The sequence below is a fragment of the Ruditapes philippinarum genome, unplaced genomic scaffold (genome assembly GCF_026571515.1).
Source record: "Ruditapes philippinarum isolate M1 unplaced genomic scaffold, ASM2657151v2 ctg2296_1_1_1_1, whole genome shotgun sequence".
In the NCBI taxonomy this organism is placed as follows: Eukaryota; Metazoa; Mollusca; class Bivalvia; order Venerida; family Veneridae; genus Ruditapes; species Ruditapes philippinarum.
Genome location: NW_026852752.1, coordinates 51,541 through 70,397, shown reverse-complemented (window position 1 = coordinate 70,397; position 18,857 = coordinate 51,541). Strand labels below are relative to the sequence as shown.

The 18,857-nt window shown below is 32.8% G+C and overlaps 1 protein-coding gene across 1 annotated transcript; it reads right to left on the bottom strand.

Moving 5' to 3' along the window:
• Positions 1-1,669: 1,669 nt before the first annotated feature.
• LOC132723578 (uncharacterized) lies at positions 1,670-17,558 on the bottom strand. Its single transcript, XM_060708331.1, has 13 exons — positions 17,537-17,558; positions 17,144-17,196; positions 15,793-15,897; positions 14,531-14,763; positions 11,058-11,202; positions 10,226-10,327; positions 9,106-9,816; positions 8,542-8,640; positions 7,656-7,718; positions 4,809-4,894; positions 4,189-4,248; positions 2,504-2,588; positions 1,670-1,816 (listed from the first exon to the last, which is right to left on the bottom strand). Exons 2-13 carry the CDS (start codon positions 17,193-17,195, stop codon positions 1,692-1,694), a joined length of 1,866 nt encoding a protein of 621 aa, XP_060564314.1. The 5' UTR covers position 17,196; positions 17,537-17,558; the 3' UTR covers positions 1,670-1,691.
• Positions 17,559-18,857: the final 1,299 nt, after the last annotated feature.

Below are 18,857 nucleotides of genomic sequence, written 5' to 3'. Positions count from 1 at the left end.
TGTAAAAATTTGCAAATTTTCAATTTGCGTCGAGAGTAGATTAGTCGTAATGTAAGAGGCAACATTTTACAAAATTAAAACCAGTCTGTTCTAGAGTGCCTAGACAGCTAAAGACCACAGCAGATATGATGAACTGACCCACAATATCTGATCGAGTATATGTAGATATAAAGGATTTGACCTACAGTCATGAAACTTATCAGAAATTCTTCAGAGCATGTGTAACCATGCACCTTGAGGTTTGTTTGTACATGTATATTTACCAAGTATTTGTAGAGTAATTGCTATTGACGTATTAAAAAGGTTTTGCATTTTTAACTTTTGCTCCGCGAAGCCAAAACGGTTATTTGACCTACAGGCATGGCACTTTACAGAAATGTTGGTCAATTAGTATCTGTAGTCTTACACATAGCGTTTTGCTATTATATTTATACATGATTTGAAGAGTAATCGCCTTTAAAAATTGTTTGAATATTATGTCACATGCACTTCTAAATAGGCTTGAGCTATAGTCAACAATCTTTACAAGAATGTTGCTCATCGTGTGAAGTTATGCACGTGGGGATTGCTTGTGAATTTTTTCAATATATGTAGAGTTATTGCCCTTTACTAAGTAAAATAAATGCAAGTTTCAACTAGTGTTGCGCGTAGCTTTAAAAGTATATGACATTGAGTCATGACACATTAAAGTAATATTGGTCAGCAACCGCTGTTGTATAGCTTGGGGTTTGCTGTTCATTTATTCTTTTTTGTATAGTTATTGTCCTTGACTTTGTAAAAATATAAAATTTTGAATTTGTGCGTAGTCCAACAAGTTTTTGACATAGCATCATGAAAAAATAATTAGCTTGTACAGTTCTCCACCTTGGAGATTGCTTGTATCTTCATTCAGGTTTTGTAGATTTATTGCCCTTGACGAACTAAAATCAGTTTCAAAATGTTGTGTCACGTGTACCACTAAAAGTGCTTGAGCAGGAGTCAAAAAACGTTTATGTTTGTCAGCATGTGTAGTTATGCAAATAGGGGTTTGCTTGTGAATCTATTTATTACATGTTTAGTAATTGCCCTTGCCTAAGTAAAGAATTTGTTGTTTTTAATTTGTTTCTTACGTAACTCGTAAGGTTGTTCATGAAACTCTTTATTAATGTTGGCAAGATTTTATATTGTTGTTATACCCCAACCACTAAGGCGTTGTAATTCTCAATTTGTGTCGCGCGTAACTCAAAATGTATTTCACCTTGATTCATAAAACTTTACAGAAATGTTAGCCAGCATGTGTAGTGTAGTTGTGGTTGTGCATCAGAGGTTTTGCTTTTAAGCAATCTTTAGTAAGCAAAATTGAGATTAGGAATTCTTTTAGCTCAACATTGGCACAAATTAAGATGTCAACATTAGAAAAATTGGATTTCATTTTTATGCTCAACAACATGTAGAATTTCCTTTGTTCGTGTACGATATTATTATGCAGTGTGTCAGTTGTGTCAGAGTGTCACATTGATAAAAATGAAAATGTCATGATTACACCTATATGAAAAATATACTTAATAAAAATAAACTTTTTTCTATTTTGTACCCTTCTATACAAACCGTAGTCTCACGCTTTGCTTGGTTATATGATCAAAACATTAGACATCCTGTTATTTACATTGAACTTTATTGATATTCCTTAACATTAACAAATATTACAATTTTCAGCATATCTTGCACGTTTTGCTACAAATTTGAACAGCCATGAGTGTGTTACTGCATACGTCATATCCGGTCTTTAACATGACCGCGCACTGAGCCTCGTCAACACATGGTCCAGAAGTATTTGCTAAAAGTACAAAATATATACATTACATAAGCAAATCAGAATTGTAAGAGACGAAATAATTTATGTGTAACCGAGACATATCGTTGCGGTGTTAGTCCGAAGCAAGCACGCGATAAATCGCACCACTCCACACGATTTATTTCTTAATTTATATAGGCAAAAATTGAAAACTGTACACTTCTTTATGATAATAATAAACCAGTTATGAATAAATGTGTATTATTTTCATCATAATATATTATTTTGTTTTCTTTTTATCATGAAGTTATCAATGTTAAAAAAATATTATAAAGACTGTAGACTTTTGATCATTTACTCATCGCTGCTGTAGATTCGAATCCTTTCAGGGGCTTTGGGTGCTTAAATGGGAGGATGCTATCCGGATAGCTTACTAAATATAGGTAGTCCAACTCAGATAACCGCTTGTGACTGAAATACTACTTAAGAATGGACAACTGTGGTCTTACTCAACCAGTACTGATGAAAAGTTGCAATGTAACCTTCACAGTATCGGTTTCACTTTAAATCAAATAAAAAGCCCAAAACATTTAATATAGTGTAACCTAAACTTTACTATCATATTAACTTGCAGACATCTAGTAATAATTGGCAAGTGCAAGAATATATCAAAATTGAGTTAAAACTTAGATAATAAGAGGTTTAAATGAAATTTTCTTTTGCACTTACATGAGCATTTATCATTGCAGAGGTAGGTGTCACAGCATTCCCAACATTTACCAGGTGTGGCAAACCTCTTTCCAGCCTCACACAGCTGTAAAATGACACAACATAGGATAAAATAAAAGCAACCTGGGCCATATTTATATCAATATCGAACCCAACAGAATTCTGGCGTAAAATCAAAAGCCTTGGGCCCAGAACCAATAAAACAATACCAGTTGAAGTTATTGAAAATGACAGTGTTATAAGTGATGAGAGGCGGGTTTTAGAAAAATGGCGAATATACTTCAAAAACCTGTTTAACCGATGTGAAAATAGTGATTTTGATGACGTACATTATGACCGAGCAAAATTACATAAGCAGTTACTTGAAATGAACATGCAAGACCTATTATATGAAAGCAATAACCAGCTAAACGGAAATATTACAATGACTGAAATTTCAAATATAGTTATGCAAGCGAAAAAGTACTCATACTGCGGCTTTGATAACATACCCTATGATGTTTTGAAAAATGCACCAGTGATTGCCACTTTACAAAAACTATTTCAATTGATCTTTGACTGTAGCATCATACCGTCTCTCTGGCGTAAGGCGATAATTTGTCCGATATTAAAAGATCAAAACACAGACAAACATATACCGTTAAACAATCGTGGGATTAGCCTCTTGTCCTGTATAAGTAAGCTATACACCTCGTTTATTAATAAAAGAGTGACCAAGTATTTAGACGATAACCAAATGCTTGCAGACGAACAGAATGGCTTTCGGTCAAGCCGTTCCTGTGAAGACCACACTTTTACGTTACATAGCATTATACAAAATAACCCAAAGGTGTTTTCCGCCATCATTGATCTAAAAAAATGCTTTGACTTTATTGACCGAGAAATGCTACTTTACAAACTATTGCTGCACAAAATTGACGGAAAGGTGTATAACTCAATACGGAATATATATGCAAACTCATTATCATGCATTCGGATCAATAATAAACTTAACGACTGGTTTCAATGTAAAACAGGTGTAAATCAAGGCTGTCCACTCTCGCCTACATTATTTGCAATTTTTGCTAATGACTTAGTAAAAGAAATAAACGATCTGAATATAGGCATTAAAGTAGGTGACACATATGTTTCCATTTAGATGTACGCAGATGATATTGTGTTGCTTGCGGACTCCGAGGAGAAGCTTCAGACCATGCTTAACACATTACACAATTGGTGTAAACGCTGGAAGAATTTAATTAATACCTCGAAATCAAAATGTATGCATTTCAGAAGGGGTAGGGCACAGAAAATAAACTTTGAATTCAAAATTGGTGACAATATACTTGAACTTGTTGACTCATACAAATACTTGGGTGTAATATCCACTTAATTCACCTGTTTGACATGTTTGGTAAATTAAGAATCAAGGAATAAATCATCCACTGTTTTACATTTTTGGTAGTTATAAATCAAGTATTCAATTGAAAGTCATTATAAATGCGGAAGATAGTCAATAATCAAGAATCTAGTTGTCTATCATTTACGGATAAGTACGGATAAAGAATCTTGGTATCCTTCATGACATGTCTATATGACCCAGTACTTTAACAGTACTTATCAAACTTGCTTTATGCGCTTAATACACATTAAGATAATGAAAGATAACACTGTCTGTGACTCCAGAGGTTAGTAAGTATACTTACACTTTTCTCTAAACATTTAGCAGTGTATTTCTTGTTGCCATCTTCATACAACGAACAAACCTGGGGAATAAATTGAAATATGATGAGCGTGTTGAGGATTGTTTACCTTCGCCACCGGAATAATTACCATATGTATGGGGCGAGCATGAGTGGAACTACTTTTGTGTGTTCAGGTTTGTTTACCCTTCCACTGGAATATTTTCCACATTGGCGAACAAACATTATGCTACATATTGCGGATGTTGTTAGTTTCGGCTGTATTGGAAATTATAATAGTACCAATATATAATTTATTGTTATTCACATGTTTATTGAAAGAATGAACTTTTTCCTTACTATTGAAGTTTGTTTACTTAATCTGAAAAACAACAATTGCAAGTACATTAACATTCGAGTAAATATGCACTTTTAATGATTTACAACCGTAACTGAAACATGCACAGAAATGTTAAAGTTGTTATAAAAGTGCTTAGCCCTCCCATCAGTGGAGGGCCAGACCAGCTTGTACATCCATACCATCTGACCAGTATCTTTAAATTTGACTGACTAACATTCAATTGATATTTCTTAACATGTTTATGGACTGTTTCTAAATCTAAAAGACATTAAACACTTATTACCTCCCCTGTCTGACATCTTGTATGGGACTGAGATCCTCCGATGCTAGTCTCGTTTGCATATGTATAACAAACTGGCCTTTGGTCAACTGAAATATGAATTTTAATAATAGTTTTATGGTCAAGATTTGGGAAGTCATTAGAAGATCTTTTTAATGATATCATTTTTAGAATGTTAGTTCTTTGGAAACAAAGTGATCTGTCGGAAACATTTATCACAACAAAATTGCATGAAAATTGTGATTTGATGAATCTTTACATAACTAAACATGTAAAAATGTCTTGCGCGATCATAAACGATGTCAAAATTCATAAAGAAGATATAACATTGCAAAAATGTTTTTGTTTCTTATCAACTCAACCTTGCAGCAGACGGGTGCATACGAAATATTAATGACACGAATGTTAATGATAATAGGCAGTATTATAAATACATATAACACTCATACTATGCTCAGAAGAAATCAAACTGGCTTTCCTGGATATCTCACCAGTAATTACCAATTTCTCTCCAAGTTACCTAATACTTATCACACATTAGTCGGCAGTGACAGACAAATGACCATTGGGTTCAATTGTCACGGAGAAATTACGCCTCGTTTGAGGACCGAACCGGTGGCCATTTGATTACAAATCAATTGGCATTGAAAGGCATTGTGTCTGGTCAAGAAAGGCTGCAATTGGTTGTTCCAAGTAACCTGCGTGATTAGATATATAAGGCATATGACGACGATTAAGGTCATCAAGTTCGTATGAGGACTTTATTTCATTTTAGATAACGGTTTTTTAGAGTAGGTTTGGAATTCTTTTTTTATTTCAAAATTGAAAAATTGCCATCGTTGGTTTTGAAGAAAAGCCAAACCCAGTTTTGAAAAACTTGTACCTTTATCTACAATGACACCAATGAAGGTCGTCTATTTTGACTATTTATCTCTAGAACGATCTAGTGGGGAATATGAAAACATATTGGTTATGACTGACCATTTCAGGCCAAGTAAAATGGTTAAATATAACGTTATTTAAGATGCTTGGTACATTACAAGAACACAAAAACTTAGATTGGACGGCTCATTTACAAAAGTTAGTTCACGCATACAATGCAACCCGACATAATAGTACCGGATATGCGCCGTACTTCCTCATGTTTGGAAGATACCCTATGTTGGCAATTGACACATTAGTAGGGTTTCCTAATGACCAACTTTCAGCGCCAAAACATTCTGAAAATGTCACTTAATTGCGAGAACGACTTAACGACTTAACGACTTATGTAGCTCGTAGATGCGCTTGAGATGCTGGAAAGAAGACCAAAAATAGTTATGACAAGAAAGCTAGAACTATAGAACTTGTTCCTGGTGATACTTTTCTTGTTAGTAAGCTAGAACTATAGAACTTGTTCCTTGTGATACTTTTCTTGTTAGTAAGCTAGAACTATAGAACTTGTTCCTGGTGATACTTTTCTTCTTAGGAATGTACGAATATAGCAGAAATAGACAAGTGGGAGCATTTCCCACGTACTGTTGTTAGATAACCGAAGATATTCCCGAGAGATGGTGCAATATATCGAAAGACTCGCATGCTTCATAGAAATCTTTTATTGTACTTTATGAGCATTTCTGCAAATGAATTGCAAATAATTTGATTACTCGGAGGATTTAGAAGAAGATATTGGTTTTTACTACAGACACTAAATCAAATTATAGCGATGTCGCATATTGTTCAAATATTGATAGTTCCTATACAGATAGTTCTTTTTCTTGCAGAGTTCCGCGATACAAGAGGTCATCTCAAAGACCCGATGTAAAACGTCTAAAGTAAAGACACTGGACACTGTACAAGCACTGCTCTTTCGACAAAAACATGTAGACGAAAACATAAAACTTAAGACTGGCAATGTTGCATATTAATTAGAATTGAATGAATTTAAGCTTATAATCAATTATACGTACGTCACTTTAAATTCAAAAATAATAATGTCGTTGATTAATATTGTTTCACCTCTCATATATCGTATATTGCACGATACAAACTACTTATTTTCATGTCAATAAAATGTATAAGATGTATATATTTATCAAACTGTATCAAAATTACTAAGAACATTTTGAGGACAACATTTATCAAGTGCAGAGTAATATGTCACGGGTATAAAATATAGACAATATTAAACATAAATTTTTCGTTAAAGAAAGTGTTATCATTCGTATATTCCTTTATAAAGTCCCAGAATGAATTATCCCATTAATATATGCCCTAAAAAATAAGTTATATACAGACGCAAACCGTAAAACATTTTTACTAATTATCACTTACTTTATACTATACCTCTTCTCTATTATTTTATAAATAAGTATTTATATGTTAATCTGCATAACGATAGACATCGCTTTTGCAGTACATGATATATACTGAATTTAATATTCATATATCATTATAAATTAGTATTTAATATACATATTTACTTATTACAGAGTAATTCGTTTTCCCGACGAATTTCGTTTCCGTAACGCACGCTAGCCTACCATGAATTTATGAAAAGAAGCTGAGCTTACCTACCGGCTCTCCCTCTTGAGGTAAGCGGGCGGACGATAATTACAATGAAGATACAAATATCAAAAATCATAAGTGTTCATATATATATAATTATCATTTTCTATTAACTTATATGATTTGTTGCCCAATTTGATCAAACTTTTGTTGTTTATTACTTTTCTGCCTTGTTCATACCTCTTTGTCTCTTTCTCTAGTGGTAAAAGTATATTATTGTGATTTACTTACTTACATGTGCAGCAACCTGTTAATGGTATAGTTCTCACTTTTGTTTTCAACGAAAACGAAAATATGTGTTACCTGTAGTGCTAGGTGTAGATGGTGTAGTTACGGGTGCCTGTGTCACGTGTACAGTTAGTCTCTCTGAAATTAATTGAAATTCTTTGAGGAAATGTCTTATATCTCCCTAGATATATACCTCGGCTGCAGCACTGTTCGCTATTCAATCAGTGCATATTTTGAATTTTCACAGATTCCACGATTTACAGGTCCATTTAAATGTTTTGAAATGTTCTCTAAAAATGATGAAATGTTTCAGGATGAACAAGTCATTTTAAGATATTAAACGTGGTAAAGAAAACGGTCAAAGATAAGGTACATGTTCCTTTTAGCCGATTATATTCACAAAAAAGATGAGCTTCAGGAGTATCTTGTTAAGATGTACAATTATAAAATGTAATACGACCAAATCAAGTAATAATTTTATGAAAACAACAAGAAAAAATTATTGATTGGGCAACAATTTTACACAAGTGTCACTTTGACCTTAACCGTTGACATTATTAAGCCAAATCCAATAGGGCTTCTCTATTTACCATGGTCTTTGCCAGTTGTAGTTTCAAAAACGACCGGGTTATTGCTCAAACAAGAATATTACAATAAGAAACTAATTTTTAACCTTATGACCTCAAAATCAGTCATAAATTGGACCTAACAGTAACGAAGTAATTGAGCGGATGTTGGTAACAGTTGTACCAACAGGTTTGGTTTACATTTTTTATTTGTTTGTATGCGACATTTTCCCCACACAAACAAGTCAAAATCAAAAAGATTATTCACAGAATGAAGCTACTGAACAATTTGTTGTTGGCCAGGACAGATGTGTACAGACATTTTATTTCATCAAACGATCGAAAGTACTTTTGGGGTAGTAAAAACCAACAACAAAAACAATCATGATTCTTACGCGGAGTTGGTTGAGTTCCGTGTGTAGAAGTTGCCGATACTGGTGCAGTGGTTGTTGGTTGCTGAGGTAGAGCGGTCGGTGGTGCGGGTGTTAATGGTCCTGCCACAAAAATATTGAGCCACGTCATGACAAAACCAACATAGTGGGTTTGCTACCAGCATGGATCCAGACCAGCCATCCGAGCAGTCTGATCAAGAATCAATGCTGTTCGCTATCAGTTTCTCTACTTGAAATAGGGTTATTAAGCGAACAGCATGGCTCCTGATCAGACTGTGCGGTTGCGCAGGCTGGTCTGGATCCATGCTGGTCGCAAACCCATAATAATGGTTTTGTCATGGCTCGGCTCATATAAACATATATACAAATCATAAAAAAGATTTGTAAGCATCCGCTGAGTTGTTTCCAGAGAAATACGCCTCAAAAATTAAGGTTACTATAGTAATTTTAGAAAAGAAATGACCATATACTGTATAAAGTCAGAGCTTTTAAAGAATGAACTAACGTATGCAGCATATACACAGAGACTCAAAGACACAAATATTTTATTCAACTGATATTTTTTACCTGTAATTCCAAGTTTAGTTAAAGATGGTTTTGGTGCCGGATACATGTTTAAATTAGATATTGACATGTTCAAAATAACGTTGATATCCAAATTTACGGCAATGTGACCGTTTCCAAGCCGGAGAGGAACTGTACTTGTATGGGGTGTGCTGTGGGGTTTTGGATTCCCACACGACCCGACGAGATGATTGTTCAAATGTATATGAGCTCCAGTGTGAGGATGCCACGATGTTGAAATATGATGTTGCTGTGTCCCCAAGTCAACTTTTACATTAACCTCCCATTTGTGTGTTGTAGTACTAACATGGAAGTGAAGTGAATTTGGTACACTGTTATAACTCAACGATGACCCATGGTGTCCGTACAGATGTCCTCCATTGGAATAAATATAATGGTGGCCATTATGATTATGTCCGTTCTGAACATGCATTGATGTTGTAAAGCCATGGTGATTATTCGTTAATCCATGCATACAATGACTTTGTCCATGATGATGTCCATTATCGTGGTGGCTGTTACTATGACTGTATTGGCAGTAACTATGGTGCCCATGATGACTATGGAAATGACAGGAGTGTCCATGGTGATGATCACGTCGACGGTCCTGTGATAATGTGACGTCACCAACCACGTCAAATTGTGCATATGGAGTATTGAGTTTGTGGTTTGTAATTTCTGTGAAGCTATAATCTTGCTGTTTGATGTCTTTAGCTAGAAAAAAGGTGGAAAACGCGTTATTATTTATAAAATTCATGCATGCATACTTAAAACTATATTTACGTCTTTGTAAGTATTTAGGATAACACAACTTACATACCTTCATATAGCCAAATTAATTTAAAATGACAAGGTTCAAAACCATTGTATCAAAATATCAGATAATTTGAGATTTTTATGGACACAATAAAAAATATGTGACGGAAACGTCATGATTTGTACAAAGCATTGCTTGTGGTCTAAACATGTTTCAGTAAAGCTAACTTCTTCAACAACAAAATTTCATTAAAGCGATACTTCTTTTGTGAAATATCAAGACCTCTTTCGTGTTATAAAGCATTTATTTATAATTACAGAGAAAATAATAAAGTTACTGCATAATGCTTAGTTCTAATTTTCACACCTGTCATATCGCAACGGTCTCCAGCAAAACCTTGTGCGCATGCGCAATAGTTTTCTCCAGCACACTTTCCCCCATTCATACAAAATCCTGGTTGACATAAATCTATAAAAAATGTATATGTTACTGGTAAATTATCATGCTAAATACAACCGGATTGTAATACTTTGATGTTATTGTACTATGAACAATTATTTGAGTTCTATTCGCCTAAACGATTATGACATGTCACTGGCAATTTGGGTTAAAATTTAAGTATAATGTTCCGAACGATAATATGGTATAAGGTCTACAATTCAAAATGAGAAAGATTAAATGCCAAAATGGTCCGTTCAAGAGATAGGGAATTCATTGATTTCAAATAGATATACAATTTAGATAATTGCCAATTTGTTTCATTCCCATTTACTTTATTTAAAAAAGAAGTAATATGTTCTTTTGTTTATTTAAGTATGTGAATAGTTCACCGCAGGGTTAACAATTTGTTTACTGCATGGTGCATCATCATTATAGTTTTATATTCTTTTACTGTTTGGACTATAAAAGCTATGCACTGCAGAATGTAATGCAGCTTTGTCAAAAGTTTATGAGGATGAAATAAGATATTCGAAACAAGATTTTGTATCACCTTAATGAATTACTGAATTCATTATTGAAATCTAGAAACCAACTTATTTAGGACGCCATTTCTGAACAGAGCAATGGTAAGTTTATTTTAGGCAATTTATTTCTTAAAACGCAGCACTAATTGTAGTCCTAAATACTCAATAATTCTGAGTCTTCATTGCATTTTACTCTGTTAGTTAAAACTTCATGAACAAATTTTCAATCGTACTGGCTGCAGAGCATCCGACCACGGCAAATCTAAAACATGGGTAAATGTTGTGTGTTTTCGGCGTAAGCGTCAGAATCCTGGTCACCAAAGGTGGGTCAAACTTGAATGACTTCTCTGCCGACATTCCGTCTAAGGCGGGCAAGCTCTACAACAACAATAGCAAAACAAAAAACAATTAAATGAATTGATTTGATTGCGTATTTTATAGTAAGTTTGAAAGAATTGAAATTGTTATTGCATGCAGGGCTGGGAATCAAAACTGCGTCGTATCCTACAAAATGTAAACAAACGCCGCCATCTTGGAGCGAAAAATGTATGTTTTTGTTTATAACTCTTTTTGTTGGAAATGACTGAAAACAAGATATATGTATTAACACGCTAAACTATTTTCCGCTTCGTTCGGTATATGTTGCTTGCACAACTATTTTGTAAAACAAAAGTTATAGCGAACTTGCAACTCGAAGCGGGGCAGAATGTTTATGAAAATGTGTGGATACGACGCAGTTCATATTGCTTTATCTATCGTTTTTCGTTCAAATCAATTATATACTCGTTTTCAGAGTTCACCATAAACGTCAAAATATAATTTTGCATCATTTACTAAACTTTCATTTAAAAGAGATGTTTATTTTCCAAGAAAATAATGATTTTTACGAAATACGACGCAGTTGAAAATAAAATATGATACGACGCAGTTGTATTTTCATTGCAGGCTGAATATTGGTTAAACTATTTAAATTATGTGCTAGGTATGCCAATAACGTCCTACAACATTTCTTGTCTTCAACTTAAGTCAAAAACAGAGGTCAATCATTGGTTTCATAAAAATGGAAATGTAATACAATTCTATTAAGGCTGCATTTTTCGGTCGCATTTTAGTACTAATCATAATCATCTACAAATTCCGAAAAGCTGTATCAAATGCAATATACATTGAAACACGTGATCGCACACCCATATGACAACGTGTTCTACTGTTGCCTTAGCATGCTAATAAACTTGTTCACGTGAGTTCGAAATGGGAGTGATTACTATTTTTGATACAAAATTCAATATTCCAGTGTAACCTCCACTGGACCCTGTATTAATCAGGAATGACTTTTTTCTTAAAAAAAAAGAGAAAAAATTACAAATTTTGAAAAGGTCTCTCGCTATCGGGAATGCGCAAATTGCATGCCTACCGTTGTTACTTGTACATAATGAGCAATAATTCCCGTCAATTCCGTTATTACTTTTTCTTTTACGTGCCAATTTTATTGTATTCATTTTCTTAATAATCGACATGGACAGATGAGCTTTATTACTTGAAACTGAACATTAAATTTTTAAAATAATATTATAAATGGTTAAGCTACAATATATTTTTGCAAGTAGGTTATGCGTTCCGTTTAGTCATTTTATGTTCAGCGCCGCGGAACTTTACCCCTGCGTTTCTTTATCGCCGATGAGGAAATGTCTACTGAATGTATTTTCTATACTTGCACTTGAGTATCATTCTTCTCCATCAAAAAACTTATCAAAATCGAATTACATATGATACAACAACAAATTATTTTGTAAAAAAGGTGTCCGTTTTGCAAAGGTATTTTACGCTATGCACCGATAAATTTGATACAGATATAGGCAGACATGATCTTTCAACAGTATTGAAGAATTATTAAGTTTTCACAATATTGATCGAACAGAAAATGTCAGATTATCGTATCGAATTTTCAACAAACTAGAGACATGACATCTTAACATACCTTCATACTAAAGTGTGATTTTTATTTGATAATGAATTGCCTGAAAACTTAAACAAAAGTTTCAGAAAATGACTTCACAGAGGATTACCCCCTGTTTACATTGAAAATTTCTCTGCTATTAATACCGAAATAAGAAATTTTAATTTTATTCTCTTTATAATTATTTCAAATATTTATAATCTTAAAACTTCACGTCAGAAATTAATAAAAAAAGCTGCTTATTTGTACAGCTGACGTTAACAAATTTTGTTGAAAAAACAAATCAGACAGGTGTGTCCGACCGAGGCCGAGCTTTTTATGTTTACTGAATTCAAATCACTTGAACTGAACTGCTATGAATTCGAAAACCACCTTTTTGTGTGGAAATCCTATCAAGCTAGTTTCAGAATGTCGACGGTTCTCTGCAGGTACAACATTTTGCCTGAAATAATGCACAGAGGCGCACCTGAGGTCCTCGCCCCTAGTAAAGCTAATATGTAGAGTGAAAGTTTGAAAAGAAACCACAAAAAAGCAGTCAATACCCAGAACATGCAGAACCACAGTTAACTTAGAGCGTAGCTAGCCAAAATGAATTTGAGTTAATAGATTTCAACATTTTTTTTGCGAAAAACATTGGGGATAATATTGAACATACAGGAAAATATAAGAAATTATTTCAGATATTATGATCAATAAGGTAACACGTTCATGTTTAACTGAAAAGTAGCTTCCGCAATGTCAACTTTCAAATTAAATGTTATATTGGATATGACACATTGTATTCTAAATAATCAACAGAACATTTCTTTACACCGCAAATGATCTGGGATATTATCTAGCGCAATTGATTATTCATAAAATAGAAATATATTGCCAAACTTATCCCTGTTGAAAAGACTGCCAAAAATACAACTGCGTCGTATCATATTTTATTTTCAACTGCGTCGTATCATTTCGTAAAAATCATAATTTTCTTAGAAAATAAACATCTCTTTTTAATAAAATTTTAGTAAATGATGCAAAATTATATTTCGAAGTTTATGGTGAACTCTGAAACAAATATATAATTGATTTGAAGGCAAATACGATAGATAAAGCAATATGAACTGCGTCGTATCCACACATTTTCATAAAAATTCTGCCTCGCTTCGAGTTGCAAGTTCGCTATAACTTTTGTTTTACAAAATAGTTGTGCAAGCAACATATACCGAACGAAGCGGAAAATAATGTAGCGTGTTAATACATATATCTTGTTTTCAGTCATTTCCAACAAAAAGAGTTATAAACAAAAACATACGTTTTTCGTTCCAAGATGGCGGCGTTTGTTTACATTTTGTAGGATACGACGCAGTTTTGATTCCCAGCCCTGATTGCATGATTAGTTTATATTTACATTAATTCATTTATACCAATTGTGTAATTGTGCTATATATATGTAATCAATAATTTACAATTTATCTAATTTTTCTAATTCATGTTATGTTTGTAAAGAAACCTAACGTTAATTTGAGGATTTAGATTGAATTGTAAATTACTGATTTCATAAGATTTGATTTCAATTTAACACTGCATACATAAACGGCAATACGCTATAAAAACATAATATGTTCACATCCACACTCAAACTGATGCATATCCAGAAACAACACTATCAAATATATTAAATGTTGACATTCACACTCAAACTAATAAAATATCCTCGGATTATACTTTAAAATACATGATATGTTAACATCTATCAATTTTTACCTCGCCGAACATCATCAGTGTGTTCGTATTATCTCCAGGCAAGACATATTGTAAGTCAAAAGTCTCAAGGAAAGCATCTGTTGCAAAGTTGTGCGTTGCCGAAGGACAAGATGCCAAGGTTGACTGGAACACTAATTCGTGAACAGCTGTCTCTCCTGGTAAGTTGATCTGAATCTTAGGACCCATGTCGTGAGGATTCGGGCACCATCCTATATATTTCTGCCTCGGAAGTGCTATAATACAAAACTTGTTTTACTTCAATAAGTGTTTTTATACACGTGTTTATTTCAACATTTATACCGCTTACAGTGGAAGTTTTACTTTTTTATCATTAGTAGTTTGGTATTTAAAGCAGTACACCTCCAGATTCATGTTAATTTTCAGGAAATGTTTTTAAATTGATTTAAATGTAAATTATTGTGTGATGAAGGCACTTAAAATCCAAGAAAATTACAAAAAAATGGTCAATATATGCAAAACAGCCCTAACTGCGTTAGTAACGCTGTAGAAATACTGTCATAAAATACTGCAAAATCAGTTGTAAACCGCACTTAACATGTAAAACGTAACCTGGATCTTGAACCTTTTTTACCTTAGAATTTTAGTACATTTTTCTCAATATTGATTTTCCTGAAATAGTTCGGCTGATCTGCAGGCGTGTAGCTGTTAAGACCTAATTATAGTCTTGTGTTACAGGTATCTTGCTAACTACTAAGTATAGGTTGTATAGTGCTTTGTGTAAGGGATTGTCAATTTTGTCAAATTTCCAGATTAAAATAACATATAATTAATGAAATTAAGCAGGCTATAGTTTATAATCAGGTCAAACGATTTGAATTAAGATTGGTACAAGTCATCTCTAAACAGGCAAATTTATCTCGCGGAGCACAAAATTAAAGAATACTTTGTAGAAAATAAAGGTCAAACCTTATCAAGTGAGACCAGCTGTTGCTTTAAAGTTCCTTTAATGATGTGATATTGTATTATTAATTTCGTTCTAATTTGCAATAGTTCACATATCTTTAATAGAGGTTTACATATGTGAGACCTACCGTTACTGCCAATTAAAGATTTGAGCAAACAATTTAAAGTAAGTGCCATTATTGAAATTTAAAATGGATACACAACCAAAGTTCACATGCATTTTTATTAAAATATCTCACAACATTTAATGAGCCAGGCGATATAAGTTTTTTTCCCAAGTTGAATAAAGTCTCGGATTGCAGGTGTTTTAAAGAAATAAGAAAGAATTAAAAACATACCAGAGCAGTTTCTATTCAATATATCCCCTTCCTCGTAATAGGAATCCGACGATGTTGCCATGACAGAACCTTTATGGAGAGGAATCGTTCCCACATTGCAACTACCTGCTACAAAATAATAGTCATTTATAATCATTGCAACAACAACAAATACTTATATAAATAACAGATTACAAACATATAATTACAAGACTCATTTATTTCTTTTTGTAATATGGGTTAATTGAGGGGGACAGGCATATCGCAGTTAATAAGTTACACCAAGCTGATAAGTACCACCATCATGTCTATTTCAAATTTAACACAATGCATGTATAGTAAATAACAATTTGTAGAGGGTCTCGACCTTATTATTAACGATATGTTGATATCTTGTAGTAGTTCATCATAGTTATAACCGGCTTTAGCTTAATAATAATAATAATAATAATAACAATGATGATGATGATGATGATAACAAGACCAGCAAAATCAGTTATTAGTGATAAGTCATCGGGTGGTAAAAAAGAACATTATACAAATTCATCATATAATCTAAAGATCCAAAAAAGAAAGATGAAAAATAAATGCTGATTTCGTCTAATTTGAAAAAGAAATATAGATTAAATGAAACATACAAAAGCAAAAGTTTTAATAGAGGCTGGCATAATGAAACTAGATACTAGTAGTTATATGGGACAATAATTACAAGTTATAGCTGAAAAACGGAAATCATCAAATGTGTCCATTTGTTTGTAACTTTAAGATAATTTGCAATTTTGAATTAAAGAAATGACTATACAACTAAAACAATACGAATTGCATATATTTCAGCATTAAACACAAAGCTTAACAATTTGAAAATATTGTAGAAGAAACAATTATGTTACAAGGACTAAATAACGATGTGCATGGCGATGTAACACATCCTTGAACGTTTACTGAAGACTTTTTATAACAAAAAAAATGTGGTCAATTGCTAAAGAAAAAGCAAATAACTTCATATCATATCTTATCTCATTAGTAAATCTAATTCAGAAATAATCAAGGAAGATCCAACAGTCCTTATCCATTGAAATTTATACAAAGAAATCATCATCTGCTTTATTAGCTGTCTTGTCATTACATGTAAATTTAGTGAGAAATTTTGTAATGTAGCACATTATTGAATGAATTAATCTTTTACTAATGATTTGATGTTAATTCTCAAAGTAAAATAAGAAAAAAATGAGTGTCGAAAAACAGAGTGAATGTGACAAAAGTCTTTAAACCCAAACTTTGGTGAACGGAAGATGGAGCATATGACTTGCTAACCATTTCGTATAGGTATAACAAGGATCACAAATATATACGACATGAAAAATTGACGTACCCGCAGAGACTGCTGTTACCACAAGGAGAACACCAAGCACTCCGTTCATCATTCTAATTGATCAAAATGTAACAAAAATAATATTAATGCGTAAATAAGATAAGATAAGATTTGGTAGTCTAAGTATTAGTATCTACGTTTAACCTAAATTACACATTGATTAACAAACTAATGTATGACTTAAAATGTTTAAATGTAATATAATTCGTTACCTTAGTGTAATAACTGATTAATTGCTATTAAATATAGAAAGACGTATACCTTTTTTGTACTTAGGCGACGATATGTTGAAAAACAATAAGAGTTCGTTTCAAAAAAGGATAGATGTGGGTTTCATTTAAGTTATTGGCATATCAGTGCTAATGAATATTTTTAAGAAAACATAATAAATACCTTTGACTGTTCTGTTCAACAAGCAGTGAAACAGTAAACAATTATCTTTAGTACGTCGTTGTAATGATAAAGCAATATGTATCTTTATTTAGACAAAGTCGTGAAGAAATCTAAGGTCAGGTTTATTGTTACACTTTGGTTGATAAGTCATTGAGAAAGGTTATTGAGCAAGATTTGGTGTCAAACCCGGAAGTTACGGTTCAAATCAGCTAGAAATATAACTAAACAAAAGTGTAAATAACTTTGATACATTGTAATGAGTATTAAATGTGACCACCAGCATTATGCCGCATTGAAAATACCAGACTTAACAGAATTTCAATTTCACTATGTTTGCCTTTTTATCAACAATGCGGAGTTCAAAAATCAAAGTTACACAAATTAAGTTTTAATACCTTGTCAGGTCAGGCAAGGAAACTAACTTGAGTGGCCTTACATTTGATGTATCAAAATCTATTTTATTTTATTTATTATGATTAAATATTGTTTTATCATTATTATTGTTATTATTATTAAAAATCAGAATAAATTGTAAAAGAAACCATTACGTTTATTGTGTCATATGGTACCTAAAATTTCTTTAATTTACAGATTAGATTATAAGATGCATTTTATAAAGCAAAGCATTCAAGAAAAATAAATTTTAATACTCTAAAATAAAATATATAAAAATAAGAAATATATATTTGCAAGTAAAATCGTTATCTTTTAAGAATGTATTTATACGTTTAAATAAATAAATTTGAATGAAAAATCATCACATATCAAATCATCATATAAAACATTAATTTTTAGCTCGACTATTCGCAGAATAATCGAGCTAATGCAGTCACCCATTTGTCGGCGTAGGCGTCGGTGTCGGCGTCGGCGTCCCTGTGGTTAAGTTTTTGTATGTAAGCTGGTATCTCCATAACTACTGAAGGGAATGGATTGAAACTTCACACAATTGTTCTCTGTGATTATCTAAGATGATTGGCACAAGTCCCATAACTCTGGTTTGCTTTTTTTCATAATTATGCCCCTTTTTGACTTAGAAATTCTTGGTTAAGTTTTTGCGTGTAAGCTGGTATCTCCATAACTACTGATGGGAATGGATTGAAACTTCACACACTTGTTCTCTGTGATTATCTAAGATGATTGGCACAAGTCCCATAACTCTGATTTGCTTTTTTACATAATAATGCCCCTTTTTCGACTTAGAAATTCTTGGTTAAGTTTTTGCGTGTAAGCTGGTTTCTCCATAACTACTGAAGGGAATGGATTGAAACTTTACACTCTTGTTGTCAATGATTATCTAAGATGATTGGCACAAATCCCATAA